This window comes from Manis pentadactyla, chromosome 7 (genome assembly GCF_030020395.1).
Source record: "Manis pentadactyla isolate mManPen7 chromosome 7, mManPen7.hap1, whole genome shotgun sequence".
NCBI lineage: Eukaryota > Metazoa > Chordata > Mammalia > Pholidota > Manidae > Manis > Manis pentadactyla.
In genome coordinates this window covers 61,613,658-61,634,550 of record NC_080025.1, presented here as the reverse complement: position 1 = coordinate 61,634,550, position 20,893 = coordinate 61,613,658, and the positions used below count along the sequence as shown (strand labels likewise).

The 20,893-nt window shown below is 43.5% G+C and overlaps 1 protein-coding gene across 5 annotated transcripts in view; it reads left to right on the top strand.

Annotated features, from left to right (window-relative positions):
• MAGI2 (membrane associated guanylate kinase, WW and PDZ domain containing 2) overlaps nt 1-20,893 on the top strand; it is a 1,519,032-nt gene that overhangs the window by 1,438,360 nt on the left and 59,779 nt on the right. For all 5 annotated transcript variants that reach the window (XM_057504444.1, XM_057504445.1, XM_057504443.1 and 2 more), the window contains one exon: nt 19,836-19,974. In XM_057504444.1, coding sequence (XP_057360427.1) covers nt 19,836-19,974 — 139 coding nt within the window. The remainder of the gene's footprint in view (nt 1-19,835; nt 19,975-20,893) is intronic.

Genomic DNA, 20,893 nt, shown 5'->3' with positions numbered 1-20,893 from the left:
AATTCATCTAAGTTCACAACACTGCCTGGTCTAGTCTAGGCTGTCCATAAACTATTTAAGGAAGATGATGATGAAAGACAGAGGGAGGAGGAGGAAGAAGGATTGCTATGGTGTCATGATCCAACCCCCACTCTTTAAAAATGTGTAGTTTATGATGTCTCCATAGATCAATAACACAGAAACAAGGCTGAGTGCCAGAAGAGCTATAATTTATTGTGATCGTGTTTTCAAAACAAATACTGACATGTGATCTGACATGTAACCGAATCCAAGAGCATATTAGGATCTCATATTGGAAATTGGGATCAGCCCAGAATATCTGAGACACACAGTCCCTACAGTGATCGCAGAAGCCCTGACCATCTGCCACAGAGAAGATGAGTCTTGTCTTGGAGAGAGTTCTCAGAGGAGATGATGTCTGAGGAGGGTCCTGATGTGCCCTCAGTGGGAAGATAAAGGAAGAGAGGAGGAATTCCAGACGGCAGAGGTTGTATCGCAGAACAGGCCAGAGAAATGTAGGACACGGCCCTTTCCCCCCAGGTGCCATTTTTTCCTACAGAAAAGATTATAGATGATCCTCAGAACTCCAAAGACTGCCCTGGGGAAGGAATGGAAGCTGAGAGGTAAGATGGGGGTAAAGTTAGCAGGAATCTGAATACTACCCACACCTACTCCTGTTTCAGTCAAAGCAGCTCTGCTCCTATGTATCATTTATGGCCTTTCTTAGGTAAAATTTCATTTGTGAAAGACTTTCCACTTCTAATGAAAGGTTAAAAAAATAGCATATTATTGGGTAGTGTGCTTATCCTTTGCCTTGCTTTCTGTAACTAATCCATGTGGCCCTTCGGGTGACCCTGTGACAACTTTTGCTTTAGCTACCTGTCTTGAAAAACTGTCTGGGTCCTACCTCGAACAGAGGTCAACAGCAGTGTGGGATGCCACTCGGGTCTAAAACCAAACTGTTTTAAAGAGAGGCGGCCCAAAGAGGACAGGGAGCGAGCCCAACCCAGCACTGCACGCAGGGTTGTGTGGGTCAGATTATAGTTCAGTCTCTTTTGTAGGGAAAAGGGAAGCATGTCAATCAGGAGTTGAGAAAGTGACCTTGAAGAGCAGATGTCAAACACCCTGAGAGGGGTCCTGATGCAAAGTGTACCATTCCTGCCCGCGCCCCCGCGGGGCAGCCCGGACAGGCGAGCTCTTTGGGACGGCCCAAGCCTGAGCTGCTTGGATTTCTGACGGTAAATTAGGGAGGTCTCTAGAGGGGAAAAGAGCTCAGATGTGTCATATGGGGAACTACACAGAATGTCATCATCCACCATAAGAATGTAGGAATCAGTGAATTGCAGTTTTTAGACTGTCTTTTGTGTGTATTCCCACTCATTTGTGCTGGTCTTTTGAAACTGGCCACATTAATATCATTGGCATGTCAAAATGTCTTGGAATGAAAGGAATACATGTAAATTTTCCACTTAGCCCCTAGGTACCTGAGTAGCAATAAAGCTCACATTTAGAAAAGGTAATCTATAAAATAGAAATACACTGGAAATGTCCAAGAGAACAGGGCAACAGTTAGAATAATAGGACAAAGAAGTATGTCACAGCTACCTGTGCAAACAAAGGTGCCGTGTCTTGATGCAACAAGGAGACTATGGAATAAGAGTTTAGGAAGGTTCATACTTCACCCAGTTCAGTATAGGTGATAATAATACAGGGCATCATTGTTTGTCTATGAAAGGCAAAAGCCCTACCTTTTTAGTGATATCTCATCGCTTTCAAAACTTTGTTGAGAATATCTCAATTTTAAAAAGGGACAAATGGTTTTAAAAAGTCCCTTCAGTAATTCTGAAACATACCCCTGGGTAAACCCACTTTTAAATAGGCTGAATTAGACAGTTGGGCTTAAAGTGAACCACTACTGTAAAATATACAGTAGAAGAGCATGAAAAAATTGTTGATCCTTTATAGCTCAGTCATTTCCTAACTATTTTACTAAGAAAATGACAGGATGGTTAAAATAATTCCACTTTTATTTATGTGATTAATTCAATTCTTTGGGGAAAAAATACTTTTCATTTTCTAAAGACTCTCTTAAACTGAAATGGATTACCTCATAATAAAACCTTTCTCTGCAAATTACAATTAAAATATCTGAGTTAGTAATTGGTACTTAATGTATTTCATGACATTCTACAAGTGAAGGGTAGACATAAGGTGTAGGTATTGTTCTTAAACCCAAGATTCTGATAATTATGCATTGTATGCAACCTAAAGATTTTAGAAATCACGTGTATTTGAAAATTAGGTCATAGTGGTACTCTAAAAACCTCCAGTCCTACAAGATTTCAAGATTTGTGTATAGGGCCAAGTTGACCACAGGACCCTGTGGGAAGCCCAGAAAGGACCAACAGGTGTGGAGACTCAGTAGACAGCTGAGATAACATTATAGATTGGGATGGACAGCAGATTCTTGATAACTGGTTTCAGGACAAATGGCTCTCCATACAGATAAAAATAAATCTCTACTTCATACCATACCCAAAAATCAACTCCAGGGGGATTAAAGACCAAGTGTGGAAAATAAACTATTAGAACTTCTAGAAGAATAGGAAAATATATTTATCTCATCTGGGCTAGAAGTACTTTTTAAACAAATCACAAAAAGCCCAAATCACCATAAAGGAATATTACTAATGAACATAATTGCATTAAAATGGAAAGTGTTTCTATGACAGAACACTATGAGCCAAGTCAAAAGATAAGCCACACATAAAGAGAATGTATTTGCAATACATAAAACAAAGAAAAATGCTATCTGAAGCATATAAATCATAAAGAAATTTTATGAATTAATAACAAAAAGGCAACCAATGGGGATAAATGGATAAAGTGCATGATGAAGAAATTTATGAAAGAAGAAATCCAAACATCTGCAACAATGCTCAACATCAGGAAAAAGCCAATTAAAGCAATAAGATAGCACTTTACATCTATCAGGTTAGCAAAAGATTAAAAGTCTGGCAATTCCGAACACTGGCAAGAATTTAGGAAACTGGGAACTCTTATTCACTACTGATGATAAAGTAAATTGGGGCTGCCACTTTGGAGAGCAATTTGGCAACATCAGATAAATTTGAATATGTGTGTATACCCACTGCTGTGTACATACCCTTCTCTTGCAAATACACAAGGAGACATTTTCAACATGTTCATTGCAGCATAGATTTTAATCGCAAATATGAAGAGCCAGAGGTGAAATCCTAAATATGTATCAATAGAGCAAAAAAATAAGGTAAAAACAATTTACATCATGGAGTATTATACAGTAGTTAAGATGAGTGAACTAAATCTGCTACATGAATAAATTTTGAATAACAGAACATTAAATGAAAAGCCAAGTTAAGAATCATATATGTAATGCTATTTTTGTAAAGTGTAAACACCTGCAATAGTATATATTATTTATGCATATATTCACATGAAGTAAAGTCATAGAAACAGGAAAAGGATGAACAAGCAACAGCTAAGAATAGTGGTTACCTCTGTGGAGAGGGGAATGAATTCAGAAAGCATGCAGAGAACCCCAACTCCATCCATAAGGTTTTCTTTTTTATGCAAAACAGTTTGAAGCAAATATCACACAATATTAACCTACTTAAAATCTGGTCTTTGAGACAAAGGATGGATGCTTTATTACTCTCAGCCCTTAAATATTTTTAAATGTTATATAATTTCAATAAAAACAAATGAATTTTTCATCATAGATTTATTCATCAAAGAACGGTTCTCAAAAAGTCAAGTGTGAACTGAACCCTTCCACAGGTCTACTGGTGCACAAGTCATCAAAGAGAAGTAGTTACATTAAACTACTAATTTAAACCTAATTTTTAAGCTCTAGGCCACAGGTTGACAAATTTTTTCTATAAAGAGCCAGATCGCACATGGCTTTTGTGGACCATACAGTCTCCGTCACAACTACTGGCATTGCCTACAAAAGCAGCCATAGGCAGCATGCAAATGAATGAATAGGACTGTGTTCCAATAAAATGTTACTTTAAAAAGCAAACAGTGGACTGGATTTGGCTTGGGGGCCGTAGTTTACCAACCCCAATCTAAACTCAGGGAGCCCAAAATTCCATTATTTCCTTTCAGTCCAGAACATAACCCAATTGCTAGTATTTTATATATTCAAGTTTAAAGTGAGTTTGAAAGTCTCCTGTTGCATAAATTTAATGTAACTAACATTTATTGATGCATGTGTCAGGCACTGTGCAAAATATACATACATGTCTCATACGATCTTCTCAACAACCTTAAGAGATAGATGCCATCAAGGTGCCCATTTTCAGATGAGGAAACTGGGACTTAGAGACATTCAGTGACATGGCTGAGTTAATAATTGGTATTAGTGGTAAGACCAAAGCCCAGGGCTCCTCACCCCACCAAAGCCCATGCTGTTAATCACATTGCTACACCCTCTCCCTCTGCGGTGGCCCTCTGGTCTTCCCTACATGAATTATTGAATATAAACAATCACAATGAAAAAAAATCAAAACATTGTGTCAAAATAGAACCCGGCATATTAGGCTCTAATATTATACACATGTTATGCCCATTGTAGTCAGTCACCCATTTTTAGAAAATCTTGGCTAATAAGGACTTAAAAGAAATGAAAATGAAGTCATTTTTCTATTGTTCAGAGTGAGGACGCATAAGTAAAATGAATAGATAATTCACAAGCGTCATCCAGCTCCCCGTTTCCATCCTGCTGTTCCTCTCCGTGTGGTGTGATGATGTATGACCCCCAACCTGGATCTTTCCAATTACCAAAGAAATGGCGACTCAGACCACAGCTGAGGAGAAAAGACTAAGTTCCCTACATTCTGCTTAGAGAAGCACCAGTAATGAGAACAGCCACTTCCAGTCCTTACTTGCTCTTCCCTATACTCCGCCAGTGCAGAGTAGAAGCAAAAGTTTCTCTTTGGGAGAAAACAGTCTGTGCAGCATTAGCCATCTCTTCTCCCTCCCACCCCACTCCCATGATGTGTCCTGCTCCCCTCCTTCAATACTGAGGGTGCCTGAGCCATCCTGGCCTTCTAGCCACTGGGAGACTGATGATTGCTTCTTATCTAAAAGTGGCCGAGCCGTTGAATCAGTAGAACCCTGATCAGCTGGGGAAGGGAGAGAGAGACAGGAAAGATGGAGAGCAGAGAGGGCGTTCTGGGGCAGCCTGCATTCCCACCACTTCCCAGTGGTTGAGCAAAAGGTGAGCCTATGGAATTCTTTTTCTAGGAATAGTGATGAATTTGAAAGTTTCCATTCATGCTTTTAAAGTCAGTTCCTTTGGTAACAAATTACAGAAGGGGATTGGGACCTAAGCCATCTTTCTGTGGGATATTTTTTGGCCAAAGGGACCCTGCTGAAAAGAGACTGTGGGTTATGTCATCCACAGTGGAGGCCAGGGGGGCTGACTGGAAGAGGAGAGGCCGACCTCCTGTGTGGCTCCCACCATAGAGAAGAAACCTCACATCGTGTCTTCCAAGGACGTGACCCAAAGTGTCCTCAGGGGAGAGACAGCTTTTGGATGGCCCCTAAATTTAAATTCCCTGAGGTCATAAATCTTAACTTCCTTGATTCCCGCCGTATCTTCAGCACCTAGAACTGACCCTGGTGCAAAGAGAGCACGGGGCTGGGATCTGCCGTGGAACAATGACAAGAGGGCAGACCTGCCCCAAGTAACCACCTCTCAGGTGAAGGTCGGCCGCCTCTGTTACTCTGTCAGAGCACCTCGGCAGACTGGAGAGATGAGGAGGGAGAGTGAGGGGCTGGGGGGAGGAGAACAAGACCCTTTCCCACTCAAGTAGCTCAAGTCTTCCACCTAGTCCGTGGTGGGTGGGAAGCAGGGGCTTTTCATTGAAGGTAAGGTTGCAATGCTACTGACAGTATACTTTTTTAATAGCTAAAAGTGTTGAAAAATAATAGAATTGGAATACTACCCAGGAGGAAAGGTGGGAGCCATCACTGGAGCACAGCTGGGTAACAGTTACTGGAAAAATAAATCTATTGCTCATTTATACCTCAGTAACTAGAAACACTTCAAACAAGTTGCATTAATAAGGTGATATCCTTGGAAAACAAAGGTGATTAGGAAATAAGGATTCTTCATCAGGACAAGCCTATGGAATTCTTTTCCTAGGAGCAATGATGAATTTGATAGCTTCCATTCATGCGTTTTTCCTCAGTTCCTTTGATGACAAGTGGCCCATATTTGCACAATGACTAGGCAGTATAGTCCCAAAACAATGGTAGACTGTGCAGAGAGGATGTAGGAGGGTCCAGGGGCCTCCTCCACGGTACTAATACAGAGGGGAGCTCCAGCCGGGGAGAGGGGCCATGCTGAGAGAGATGCAGAGACCTCTAGACGTGCAAGAAAGTGAATGGAAGAGGAAGAAGCCATAGCCTTTCTGCCTTGGACAACGAGGGCCATTGTCCAAAGCAGAAACCCAGGACAGGAAACCAGAAAATACATGCAATGATGTAGAAAACAGGGTAGAGGAAGCATCAGGAGCTGGCTTCACATCATTCTTGTATTCCCACCCCACGAAGGGCCAAAGACACCTGTCCAACCCAAATTAAGGGCTGTGGTTGGTGTGGCACAGCCCCAGAGAACCAACCACACACGGATTAACCTGATACCTTGGTACCAGTGGCACTCACTCTGCATTATTCATCAGCTAATCAGCTCCCAATGTAAAAAAAAAAAAAAGAGGTTCACTTCCCAAAGCTAATTTGAATTTTTCCTTGTTTTCTCTAACCCATGGAGAGTCGGCTTGCTTGTGCATTCGCTTCTTGGAGAGTTTGATGAGATAATGCTTCTAACATGCCTGGAAAGTACATAGCCTAAAACTATGTTCAATAAGAGCTAATTAGTGTGAAGCATCAGTTTTTTCATCTGGGTGGTTCACAACTGCATAATAAGCTCTTGGGTAATTAATTGAGAGTTCAGAGATAGAAATCTAAATGCATATATGTGGTAGTGTAAGTGTAAATGTTCACACCGAGAGCTGAAAATAATTTGAGTCCAGTCAGGCTGCAGTGTAGAGTAATATCCCTTTAGCTGTTCTTTTCAAAATAATTAATTATGAAACTACTTAAATAACAGCAAGTAGTAATCTGGGCACTGCACGTAGACGGTGTCTTGCATATCAGGTTCCCGACTGCAGTCAACTCTCCTGACCTCACATTAAATTGCATTTCTTGTCTCCACCCATTATTCCATGCATTTCTTTGGATTCCATATTTGGTAAGGGAGTAGAGGGAGTGCTGTGACTGATTCAGGATAGAAGTGGAAAAGTCTCCTTTTGCCCCGGAATGTATGTGGAATTCTGAGAAGAGCCGAAGTTACATTAATCAGACAGTTATTAACCTAAACTGCAAAGCGGGGAGAATTCAAAAAGTGCATTGCAAAGCTACGATAAACCAGAGGCTTTTTATTCTAGTGATTTAAGAAAGCTTTACGTTTTTATTTCCAATTAACCTATCGATAGTGATGTCACTTAAATACTCCTAAGGAATATTATCTCCTCATTATTGCCAGAAAACATGCCTGCCCAATTTCATAGCTCAGCTGCTCTCATGCATGGATGGGCAATCTGAATTAACTTGAACAGAAACAAGATTTTTAGACACTCGGCTACATTCCTAGTTGTAAAATTTAAGTAATTAAAATGTGATTTTCAATAGTGAAAGAAAATAAAGTGGATAATGTTTATTTTGTGCATCAAAATGATAGTGATACAATGCTACTTTAACTTTCTGTTTACTCATATGTTAGCATATCAATAGAAAAATTATTGTAATCCACACAGTCACTGCCAGAACAATTGAATATTGTGGCAGTGAGTAAAGAGCCTCCGGAGAGCTGTCTTAAAACTAAGCTATTAAAAAAAGACTGTATTTCATTATAACCACAGACAGTCAGCCCCAGAGACTTGACTTTCTTTGCCTTTTACAGGTACTCCTTTTGCATGTTAAAAATTGGCCCCAAGGACATCCGTTTTTCTGTTGATCTGAAATGTTGACTCTACAAAAATAACATTCATTCAAGGAGAAAGTAGGGGAAGCGATTTGGAAAGTTCAGACCCCTAAAGTTCTAATTAGACTTTTTCTCCTTGGTAGGTATCCTCATATTACTGTTAATCAGCCATCTTTTTCATCCTGCTCACGCCTGCATGACCCTCGGCTTCAGAGCGGCTTGTGACACATGATTATGTGTGTTTTTTTAAACAATATCCCACAGGTTAATAATAAGCCACAAACATCCCAAGTTGTTTCTTACTCATGTAGAAGACACCTGTAACTCCAATCTGAGTGAAAACCTCCTCTCGTGCCTTTCTCCCCTCCTCAGTTATGCTGACACCGCCTCATAAGAGTAAGGAGTTCGGGGTTTGGAATAGGAGGACGTGTGTCTTGTCTGGTTACCTCCCCCTAAACATTCTGCGGCCTCTCACGGATCCCTATTCCTCCCCGAAGCTCAGAGTCCTCACCTTAAAGGAAAGGTAATAGCAACCAGAGAGAAAAAGATTAATAAGATGGGCCCTTGCCCTCAGTGCCCCTGTGTATGGTTTATCAGGGTATTATCAGCAACTGCTTCCTTTCTTTACTTTATCCCCAAATCAATCAACCAAGCATTCCCTGTCCAGTTTGTGCTCACTTGCACTCATGCACACACGTGCGCACGCACACACTCACACACACCAGTCAGCACTGTACTAGCTGCTACAAAGGATACTGCATAAGTACAAAAGGTGATCTTTGCCCTCAGGCTGTCCACTGGGAATCATAATTCCAAGCCCGTATGGATTATTTCCCAGTGCTGCTCACAGGACTCGGGAAAATCAAAAAGTAATATATCTGCTTTTAACCAATGATGCCGCCACAGGCATGCTTACCCCAAAAAGGAAAGAGACGCCTCCACCTTGTGGCTGGGTCTTCCTCCACTGCTTCCTGCCCCAGCCCTGCTATTTCTAAGCACCTTCTTACTGCAGGTGGAAGCACCCTGCACTGTTTTTACTTTTATGCACTTTTTCACCTTCTTCCTATTGTAACATGTGTTAGGAACTTCTGTTAAGCCCTTGTTCTCACAGAATTCAACTTGGCCAAAACCATGTAGATAGCATTTAAGAAATGTTCATGAAACTCGTACCCTGCACTGTCACCTCAGTCTATGTAGAAAGACAGCAGTGAGCAAGGGGTGTGGAACTTCACTCAGTGCATCCTGACCTCGAAGCCCCCTCACATTCCCACCTGTCCTCGACTCCAGCCAAAGACTCTTCCTCTCCCATTGACCCTTCTATATCTTGCAGAGTAATAATTTTTGTCCCCACTACATGTAAATTTGTATTATCTATCATTTTTAAGGCAATGTGTTAACTACTACTAGAAGATACAGAGACCCAGCCCCTCTTTCCAGAAGTTTATAATTCAGGAGGGGCGGTAATGGCGACCAGCCCCGGGGATGAATACACCCCCGGTACAGGAGGCAGGGCCCAGTCAGCGCTGTAGTGGAGGAGGAGCTGCGGTGCCGCGCACACTGAGGAAAAGGAGGCCGGCTTCCCCGGGCAGAGCCCAGACACCACCCTGTGGGGGATCTGAGAGGAGCCCTGAGGAATGGGCACGATTCGATGGCACAGGAAGAGTGGGGGAGAAGCGCAGAGCAGCCTGCAGAGGGGAGGGCAAGGGAAACAGCGCAGGGGTGGAAGAGCCAGGGAGGAGTGGGCATGACAGGCAGGCCAGACTCGCCCCCGGGGAATGGTGGGGGAGGCTGGGAGGCAGGGCACCAGGTCCTGGACGGTCTTCAGACTGTGTCAGGGAACTTGGATTCTACTCAAGAAGTGTTTGTGTGTGTGTGGCGGGTGGAGAGGGTAGGAATTTGAGGAGAGAGACCGAAGCAGAGGTGGTAGTGGCAACCACATGGACCAAAAGAAGAGGGAGAAGAGAGGAGCAGGGAGCAGCGAAGGGAGGCCAGGGAAACGGAGAGCGACAGGCAGCTGCAGGAGACAGAGCGGAGGACAGCGGGGGGGCTGGGAAGTAAGAGGGTGACTCGGAGATCTTCAGCAGTTTTAAAAAGCACATTCAGTTCGGAAACCCTGATGCTGCTTGTCTTTCTATAATGCTATCTTAAGAGACTAGTTAGGTAAAAATGAAATATCTTAACAAATAAAGGTTTCCTAACCGGCTTCTCCAACTTGGGTAAGGCTACCACCATCTTATTTGCATGCCTTGTTCTTGAATTATTTCTTAAAGCCTTTGACTTAGTCTGTTCAGGCTGCTGTAACAAATACCACAGACCGGCTAGTTTATAAACAGCAGAAATATCTCACAGTCCTGGAGGTTAGAAGCCCAAGATCAAGGGGCTAGCAGATTCACTGTCTGGTGAGAGCACACTTCCTAGTCCTGTGTCCTCACTTGATGGCGGGCACTAGGGACTCTCTCTGGGGGTCTTTCACAAAGGTACTAATCCCAAAGGCCCCACCTCCTAATGCCACCACTTGGGGGTTAGGATCTCAGCATACGCATTCGGCGGGGACACAAGCTTGCAGACCACAGCAGCCTCCCTTTGGCATATTCATTCACTGTTTTAAAAACCATTCCCACCCTACACCCCCCATCCCAGCACTGGTGCTTCTTTTGTTCCACCTCCTCCAAGGTCCATTCTCGGTCCTTCTGTCCCTGTCCTGTATCTGGGGGACCAACTGCTATATCTGCATCATGCAAACTCTCTTGTCCTGTGGTTTGGAAGCATGGAAGAGGGGCTGCCTGACTGGAGCTGGAGCTGTGGACGGATGGGCACCAGCAGGTCCGGAGCTGAGGCAGGAGAAACAGGGCCAAGGAATGCCTCACGCTCTCCGTGGCAGACAGAGTAACTTCCCCTGGAAAGATGTCCACATCTATCCCTGCAATCCAGGAATATGTTACCATCCTTGGCAAATGGGACTTGGAAGATGGGGATTAGGTTAAAGATCTTGAGATAGGAAGATGATCCTGCACTATCTGGTGGGGGCCCAATGTAGTCACAAGAGTCAAAGTCAGAGTTTTTGAGTCAGAAGATTTAAGGAAGGAAGCAGAGGTCAGAGATGAGGGATGGTCTCTTGCCGCTGCTGGAGATGAGTGAGGAGCCACGAGCCCAGGAGCACAGGCGGCTCCAGAGGCTGAAGAAGGCAAGGAAATGAATTCCCTCCTGACACTGTGGGAAGGGCCAGCTCTGCTGATCACACAACTTCATTTTAACCCACTGGAACTGACCTGGAATTCTGACATCCAGAATTGTAAGATAATAAATTTGTGTTGTTTTAAGCACTTAAATTTGTGGTAATTTGATACAGCAGGAATATAAAACTGATGCACTTTCTTCCTTCCTACCTTCTGATCTCCTGCTAGTGCTTCTCACCTAGGTGGTAGCCTTACTCTTAAAATGAAGTTGTGTGACCACAGCTCCAGCTCCAGTCAGGCAGCCCCTCTTCCATGCTTCCTGCTCTCACGCACGAGGCCCCTGTGACTCTGTCTTCCCCCAGCATCATCCAGACAGAGTAGGAACAGCCTACCCTGTCTTTCCCTGCCGTGCCTCAACAGCCCACCGTGACCCTGCCCTCACCTCTGACATAGTCCCGTCAGTAAGTCATGCTCTGAATCCCAGCTGACCAACACACCCATCTTGGGAAGCTTTTCACAGTCTAATTCACACTGCTAATGAGTCTGGTCTGGAACCAGCACACCCACGATAAACATATATACATGCAACGTGCAGGCTGGTTGGCATCAGGAAGACAAGGACATGTCATCCTGTGCTGCTCTCAGTCACCATGCAAAGCCTCATGCTTGCATCTGGAAAATAAGTACATCTGATTAAAGTGTGCAAAATAATAATCCCTCACTTCTCTCAATTATATCCAGGGATGGGAAATAACAGCCTACGAAGAGTCCATCATGGAAAGGTTCCTCTTTGATTTTCTTTTGTTTGTTTTTCAGTCAACTAGGGAAACTGACTTCATGACCTCACGTAGGTGATTTCTGAGCAAATGGATGAGGCCCTGGCTGAGCTGCCGGTGATAGCTTTCTATTCCTGCTCAGGCAGATAATTTTAAGATATTTCCCATCTCTTCTTGTCTGAGCAGTCAGCCGGGCATATGAAAATGGAATGGTTGTGGTTATTTTCTCCTTCATAGAAAACATTTTGCCTCAGCCGGCTTGTCTTGAAATCTCTCTTTGCATTCGTGTCTATCGCCCCCCTGACAGTTACGCTCTGACTTCACATAGGGTTTAGATTATCTGCCCAGCATTCAACAAGATTTTTTTTTCTAAGTACTAGTTATCTATAATTACAGAAAAAAAAATAGCATTGACATCCTGTAAGAATTCCTAAGATGCAGTACTTACCAAACGAACAGAAGATATTGTGAGTTTTTAACCTCTGAGTGATATTTTCAGGAAACCATCTGTCTCATTTGGCCCATTAACTATCCTAAGTAGCTCAGCTCCTTCCCTCCTTAAGTCGTTATGAAAAACTTACCACTGTGCTTCATTTTTTCCTCTCCTCTACCATTCGATGATGACCAGGATAATAACTATTACAATTAATATTAAAAGCCTAAATATGTATAGTTTAGAGTGTCCAAGGCACTTACATACACTTTTTATCATTTGCTCATGGTCAAGCCTGGTTGGCATTTATCATGAAACCAAATTAAAAATTTGTATAGATCTTGTTTAAATTTAGTTCAAACAATAAGGAACATAGAGTCAAAAAATAGCTTCTGAAAAATCCCTTCTCAGACAGATAATTTTAAGACATGTCCTGTCTCTTCTTTAATCATTCACCCATCCATTGAACAAATCTGTATGGGTATTTCTCATGTGGCTGAGTCCCTGCCCTCAGAGAGCTTACAATGGAGTGATAGGCAAAGGTTAATGCTTTTAAAGAGATGCAGAGGAAAGGCCCCCATCCCAGACTGGTGGGATCACAGAAGGTGTCCTGGCCCCACATGGTCATATCCAAGGTTTGTCTTAAGGAACAAATAGGATTCAGCTATTGAAGTGTGGATTTTAGACAAAGGGAAACAGCTCAGAGGCTCAGAGGACAAAGGCTCAGAAAGAGAAATACTTTAGACTCGTAGGAGCATGCACAGAGCAGGGGCAAGACAGACTGGAAGACTGGAACATGGACACCAATGACAAGCCTTGGAAGGGTGAGGAGATTTAGCAGGAAGCAATCTAATAAAATTCTCCATGTGAGATTAGTGTTGGTAATGTTTGGTAAGGAAGAAAGAAAGAAATTTGGTGAGAAAGATCCCAAATTGTAATTTAGATTTGTCTTTCACAGCTGGGGTCTGCATCATCTTTAAATTTCACCAATATTTCCCTGTCTTAATTTAGATGATTTTAAGACTGAGAAATGGAGGCTCCTGAATGGAGAGTTCCCCGTGAATCTCCACCAGAGCCAGCATTTGAATGACCAGTCACCACACCTGCTCTGCCACAGAGTAATATGCCCAAGTCAAAGACTGAACATTTTTTGAGCCATGACTAAATGTTTTCTAAAGGGTGAATGCACAAATAATAAAAACATGCATTAATGTCTGCCCCCTGCATCAAGTGAGAGGCTCAGAATTCTGTAGCACCTAGAACTTCTCGTTCCCCCTTGTTCTCACCTTCATGCCTCTTTAAGCAGGTGTGTGCTCAGGTGTAACCTTGATTAAGGACTCTTCTGCAAATCTGTAAGGGCTATTTCACATTTCTATTTAGATGAAATGTCTTGAGAGATGTTGGGATTGTTTTTTAAGAAATTATTGTCTAGAACGTAGTAAAAAAAGAGTCTTAGACTGTTTTCAACATATACATTAATTGAGGCAAATAAAACTCAAGAGTTAAGCACTCTCCAACACCTGTTTCAGTTCCCAATTGAGTTGAAGGTTTTCTATCCAGAAAAACCTGCTGCCCCAAGGGGCTCCCGGGCCTTGCTGAGGCAGTGGGGCATGACTGTCTCTCACAAGAACCAGGCCTGAAATAGGCACTTGGATCCCACTGAATTCAATCACAAGAGTAACAGAAGAAGTGGGAAGGTTGGCCAAGCACTCAGTGTAACGCCTTGGAAAATATTTTTACTATAATAGTTATTTAATAATATCTAACAAAGGTTAAATGCGAAAGAGTCATTTCATATTAAAGATTACCATCAAGTTGAAAGTCGGCCGTCCTGTGCTCCAGTAAGGCCATCAGGGCCGAGGTATCCTGTTGTCAGACTACCCAGCATGCTATGTGGCAGGCAGCAGCCAAGCCCCTGCTCCTGATTTTTGTTCCTGACACTTTATGATTTCAGTCAGACACAGCCTCCATTCCCCTTTCTCCCAGTCCTGCATTTGTTTCCCATGACTTTACCTGTCTCCAGTAATCTCTGTAGGTCACCATACTGAAGCCTCATTCAGTCTCCTGTGAGGACCACTGAAATTGGTGTGGTTTGGCTAGACATGCTTAAGGCAGTGTTTCAGGAGGCATTCAGGTATGCCGAGGGGCACTGAGGCTGGACTTACTCTTTGGAGAATAAAGACAGCTCCGATACCTGAAAAGCAAATGTGGCCTTCATTTACTCTACCAGGCTTAACCAAGGGCCTACTTGTCAGGGACTATATAGCTGACACAAAGACCAGGTATGTTCCCGGCCCGTGAGGGGTCTAGAGTCAATGGGAGAAACCAGCCTGCAAGTGAAGAATTTGATGGAGCCAACCTGTGACCCTCAGATCATTAAACACAAAAATGATCCATAGCTAAGTCTTCCATGAAATAAGAACAGAGGTAGCCATTGTTCATTGGCATAAAATTCTGCAGGAGCCCCGTTCCTCACACCTAATTATAATCTGGAATCATTTCAGTCATGTATAATCATGTAAATAGATGGTGTGGTACAGTAGTAGTGTGAGGGCTATTAACTGGTTACAGTCCCCTGAGCATTTTGTGAGATTTGTGAGCACACCTTGACCAAGAACTACCATGACTCAGAGCTGAAGTTAAATCCAGGATTAATCTGGTTCTTACAAGGATTTCATTGCACCAAACCAAATACTTTTATGACTTGGCCACACACAGCAGCCAACAATGCATACACTACAGAATTTACTTATTCTTCTTACAACTTGAACTATTAACCACTTAAGAAATATTGAAACTTTCCCCTTTACCTTAGCCTTCCAATAAAAAGAGAATAAATTTTGCCGGTAGAGCTGGAAGCAAGTCCAAGGATTTGGTAATAGTTTTGTTAAAGCAAAATCTGCTACAGTGTGTGAACAGAAATGTATGAGATACAATGCGGAACATGTCAGGCTGTGGGAGGAGAGGGCAGGTACATCCCACTCCGCCTTGCCCCTGAGACATTGCTGTAAGGTTCTTAGTTGGCCCAAGGGGACCTCAGATAAAAGTATTTCTTCCATAGGACAAAAATGAATGCCTGGAATTAATCTTACATCCCTGGGGTAGTTTCCTAATCCGGCCTCTCCTTGGCCCACCGGAAGCAGCGCACAGGCGCCCCCGAATTTAGGGCCTCCCTCTCCTCTTTCCTCCCCGCTGTCTGCCTCTTTTCCCCCCCATATCTCTCCTGATTATAACTAGAACTTGATATTTTTTTAATTTTCCAGGAACCAGTGGAGGAGGTCTATAAAGTTTCATTTTCGTGACATAGCTCAAAGAGAAGACAGTATCTGAGTCACAGCTGGTCTTTAGGTCATTCCCAAAAGGGCTCCAAATGTTCCACTGGTCTTATCAAATTAACTCCCCCAACCGATGCACATGTCACTTAGGAAAATGAAGCCCTTCAACTGGCTGCACCCCAGCAGCTGCAGTGAAGTCAGACGAGGTCGGACAGTAACAGAGAACCTCTTCTCCCCCTAACGAACCACCTCCTAATACATCTAGACACTGAGAGGGTGGAAGTAGGAGAACTCACGTCCCAAATTTATCTAGAGAGTTCCATTTAAAATGACTATACGTAATATGGATATTGGAGGAAAAAGTGAAAATTAAATCTTTTTACGATTTATGTCATTTCACCAGGAGAAACAGGGGCCTTGAGTCTGGGCCAGCAGTTTGTTACCACCGACACTGGGTCCAAGTGAGGTGGGCCACTTTTGCAATCTGCCCAGAGCACCTTGTAATATTAAAGATCTATAACAGTGGCAGCATTTCCATCTTGTTACCTATTCAGCATTTTCCCCTCATTTTTTTAATGGTTTTGGTAAGGTCTTGGACTATTCCCAAACTTCCATTGCTCCCAGGGAGTCAGGCATCAGCAGCCCATCCTCTGGTACCCTGGAGTGGGGTGGGAGCACAGGGGAGGGGTGTGAGAGACTGAAAGTCTTAGAGGCGCTAAGGGCCCCCGATTCAAGCAGCGCTAGAGTTGTTCTGTTGCCTCTGAAGGGACCCTACGTGGGAAGCTAAAATCATTGGAATCTGCCAGGCCAAGAGGTCAGCTCAAGTTCCTGAGAACTCAATAAAAATAACAGCCCTGCTCTCCCCAGAGCCCATCTCCGAGACTCCCACTCGGGAGACATCAGCCCAGCCCCTGCACAGCCCTCGGCCCCCTGCTTCTCAGCCTCACACACTGTCTTCCCATCCACCACTCCTCTCCCCCTTGATAATGTTTTCTCCCTTAATTCTCATGGGCTCTTGGTAGGGAGAAGGGAAAATAACAGACGCACGAGAGAATGAAATCATCAAACTTTCTAAGTTTTGTTATACTAAAGTATGTGACCAGAGTGCAAATGACGTGACGATCTCTGTCACACCACGAGGCTCCCCCCGCCCTCCACAGGGTTCTTGTTGAAACGTCTGTCTGGAGACAGAAGTGTCCTCAGGCAGTGGTGGCTGTCAATGTTTGATTTGGGGGTCAGGGGTGCTTATAATTCCAGTTCTCAAGACGACCCAGGTGGAAACACTTTATTCATTCACAAATACAAGTGATACATCGCATACAAGACACATAGTTAAAGGGGACCCAGTCCCTGTCCTCATTTGCCTCATTCTCCCCTCCCCCACAGCCTCCCAAGCGCTCACTTGGACAGACAATGAGGTGGCCTCATGGCCTCTTCTCCCTTCTTCAGACTCCCACTTTCCAGTCCACACCGCTGTCTCAGGGATTCCTGAACACCACTCTGCTTCCCTGGTCAGGTTACCCCCTGTTTAAAATTTTCAATGCCTTGCTGTTGCCTTTAAAATAAAAGCCAGTCTCCTGACTAGCAGAAAAAACTATTGCCAGCTTCCCAAATAGACCATTTTCTTCTCAAATATCGAGTTATTTGCAGATGCTGCCCCCTCTGCCTAGAATGCCTTTCCTCTTCCTGTACCTGCGGAACTCCTATAATATTTCAAAACTCAGTTGAGATGTCACCACCTCCAGGAAGCTCTCACTGACTACCAGCTTTACCCCTTCTGAGTTGGATGTCCCTCCTTTCTGTTCCTTATACTTCATTAATACCTCTGTCATAGCAAAGATATGAATAATAATTATCTTATTGACCACTTTCTCTCCAATTAGCCTGAGAACTTGTTGATAGAAACTATACCATTAACTCTGTCTTTAACTTACCTCCCCCTTAGACTGTCTAGCACATAATAGGTGCTCAGTAATGGTTTGATGAGTAAAGAAACTCAAAGACAGAGAAGCATAACTCTGCAATGAGCTGTCATAAATAACAGAGTGGAAGGCCCTGATGAATGAATACAGAGATTGGACCTTTCTACTGGAGAAGAAAACAGAGTCTGGGAAGGTATCCCAGAGGAGGAGATGCTTGGGCTGCCATTGAGGAAGACCCAGAGATCACCAGGCCTGTGGGGAGGAGAAGGCAAAGAAAACAGTGGCATAGGGAAGGCCCTAGATGCCTCAGTCAGCATGGCACATGTGGGAAGATTTCCCTTAGAAGAATGACTCTGGTGGCGATGAGAAGAAGACCCTGGTGGGAGGGTGGCAGGAGGGTATCAGTAATCCACGTGGAGGCCTGAACTGAGCTAGTTAGCAATGGGATACAGATGAGGACAGAGACAGAGGCAGAGAGGTTGAGGTAAGGAGCCCAGCGTGATCCCCAAGTTTCTGGCTTGGGCGACTGGCGGTGCCATTAACCAGGATTAGGAATTAAGAGGAAATTGGGAGGGAGAAGGCAAGCCCAGGCTGCTGGTGCTGGATTAGAGTTGCATGTTGGACGACTGGGGGGAAATGTTTGTTATCCATTGGGTATGTTAGTATGAAGCTCAGAAGAGAGTCTAGCAAGGAATGAAGGCTGAATTATAACTTCTGTTTAACTTCTGTAATTTGATACTGGGCCGTGATGTTTCAGCCCTGGGTGGGGACCGCTGGCAGAGGGATAATTGCTCCTACTTCTGCCTCTGGCTTGGACACGTGGCCTCTGGCAAGCTACTCAACATCAGGTTGTGGCTATTGCCTTATGGGAAAGGAGACAATTAAGGAAACCTGGAGACAAATGTTGCAAATATTGGCTCTAAACAAATTAATTTAGGCCTGTCTTTCATGATTCTCCTATGGAATATGGAGGTCATGCCCCTGAGACCACCCCACTGATCAAAAACTATAGTTCAAAAGCCCACCAAGAACACCAAAGGGGAGTCTTTACCTTCAGCACATTAAAATCCTTGGCCCAGAGAATCCTCTTTAGGTAGAGATGTTACTTCCTTGCTACGACAAATGTGTCTGCTCTTCCCCTCCACTTTGGAGGTGGGAGGTGGCCTTACTTTAGAGCCCTCTTACATTGTGATGGCAAGCTTCTGCTCCTGTTCATGCCCAGCATGCAGCACCCACCTTGATCATGCCCTCCTATAGAGTTTATTTGCAATTCTGTCTGCATTACTTAGGCTGAGATCTGGTTTCTTTAAGGCACCCAACTAAAATAGCATTTTTACAAAGCAACCATCATACTTTTCCTGGCCAATTTGTCTTAAGTGACTTGAACTGAAATGAAACATATTTTAATCTGAAGCTTCCTGACAGTAATGGTACTGTGGGAGTTACCTGATGTGCTGAGGTCGAATCTCTTTTATTCCAAGTATCCATTCACAAAGGCTAAATGGGAATTGCTTAGGGAACCCAAACATTTCTGGCAATTCAAGAGGAATTGGTATTTAACCCAACAGCTTCTGGCAGTCAGGTATGAGCATGGCAAAGATTTAGCAAGAGCATTAGTCATGTGTGGAGAATGGAGGGTCTCATTTTTAATTCAAAGCGCTGCATAGAAAAATTCATCATCAAAACTGAATATCAACCAGCCACTCTTTACAAAGGAGGCAGCATCACAATAGCAGCCAGGGAAATTTAAAGAATGCATAATGACAAATCTCAAAGAAGCCCCAGAACCAATCACTCCCTCCAACAAGGTGAATTAGATGCTGGCACTGTGTTCAGTGACAAGGCCTTAAAATGTTTACTTCTTGTTTCAATGCCAGGGTGCCTGGTTATTTGGAATTATCACAAACACATTCCCAACTAAAAAAAAAAAAAATGCTAAATAGCTTAACTATAGCTTCTGCCATACTGGCTAAGCACAGCTAATGTAAGCCACTACAACCTCTGTGCTGTGTGTCCTAATTTCTATAAAGAAGGTAAATGAATTTTGTGGCCAGAGTCAGGAAGCAGCAGGGAATTTGCCTCTCCTAAGAAGCAGGCAGCTGCAGCTAAATTGTTCTGCTCCTCCCTGGGCACAGGTAATCACGGATGCTTTTCTAACCTGTTGGAAATGCGAATTGAGGCGGACCGTCTTTGGCTGACTGAATGTTTCTTTAATTAACAGGTAGGAGATCAAATCATTGAAATCAATGGGGAGAGCACCCGGGACATGACGCACGCCAGAGCGATAGAACTCATCAAATCGGGAGGAAGAAGAGCGAGGCTGCTGCTGAAGCGCGGGACGGGGCAGGTCCCAGAGTATGGTGCGTTTCACGTTCTCTTTCACTTTTTCCTGTTTCTTTTGTGAACTGTAAATGCCTGTGCTTATTTATAGACCAACAGCAGTTCTCTAATTCCGCTGAAATATATATTCGGCTGTCAGTAGATATATGCACACACATGTACATTTAAGCACAAGATAAATATGTGTGTGAGCTCTGTTTTGCTCTGTTAGGGTAGTGTTTAAAATAGCAAATAGAGGAACTTTCAGGGCATCTCTGAGTGTGCAGGGAGATCCAGCTGCTACTTATACATTAGAACTTTTGTAATTTGACTGATAGTCGTCTGTTCATTTGAGCCCACAGTCATGTATCAATTCCTAAAATCACACACACATCACACTGCCCCACAGGGTAGGTAACTGGGGCCAGAGGATAAGCAAGAACAAATTTTCGGGGCGTGAAGTTTACGCTAAAGTGTAAACTTCAGCTCATGCAGTGGTTGCATTTCCTTGGCATTTAGGGATATCGCAAAAATCTGCTCCTATGTTGTGCTCCCTGTGTGCTTTTTGAGGAAGACATTAAAGAAGTCTTAAAGGAATTCTGTCCCAGCAGCCCATTAAGTCACTGCTGACAGCATTACCAAGAAACTGCTACACGGTCATTACATGAAAAACATCAAAACCTGAGCTGGTCTTTAATTAATCTCAAAGAGTGTCAGACAGACAGACAGATATCTGTGAAGAGCCGTGCTGAACATACCTGTCCAGATTAGAGAACTGGGATCTAACTGCTGTCTGAGTAATTAGCTCAAATTGTTAATCTGGATACCATGATTCTCACTTTTACCTCTTCATCCCCAAACTTCCCCAGCCCTTAAAAATTTCTAAGTAATACTTTTCCCTCTTAGATTATGCTTGTTGCTTAAGTTACCTAATAACTGACTGAACACTTCCTTATTTAG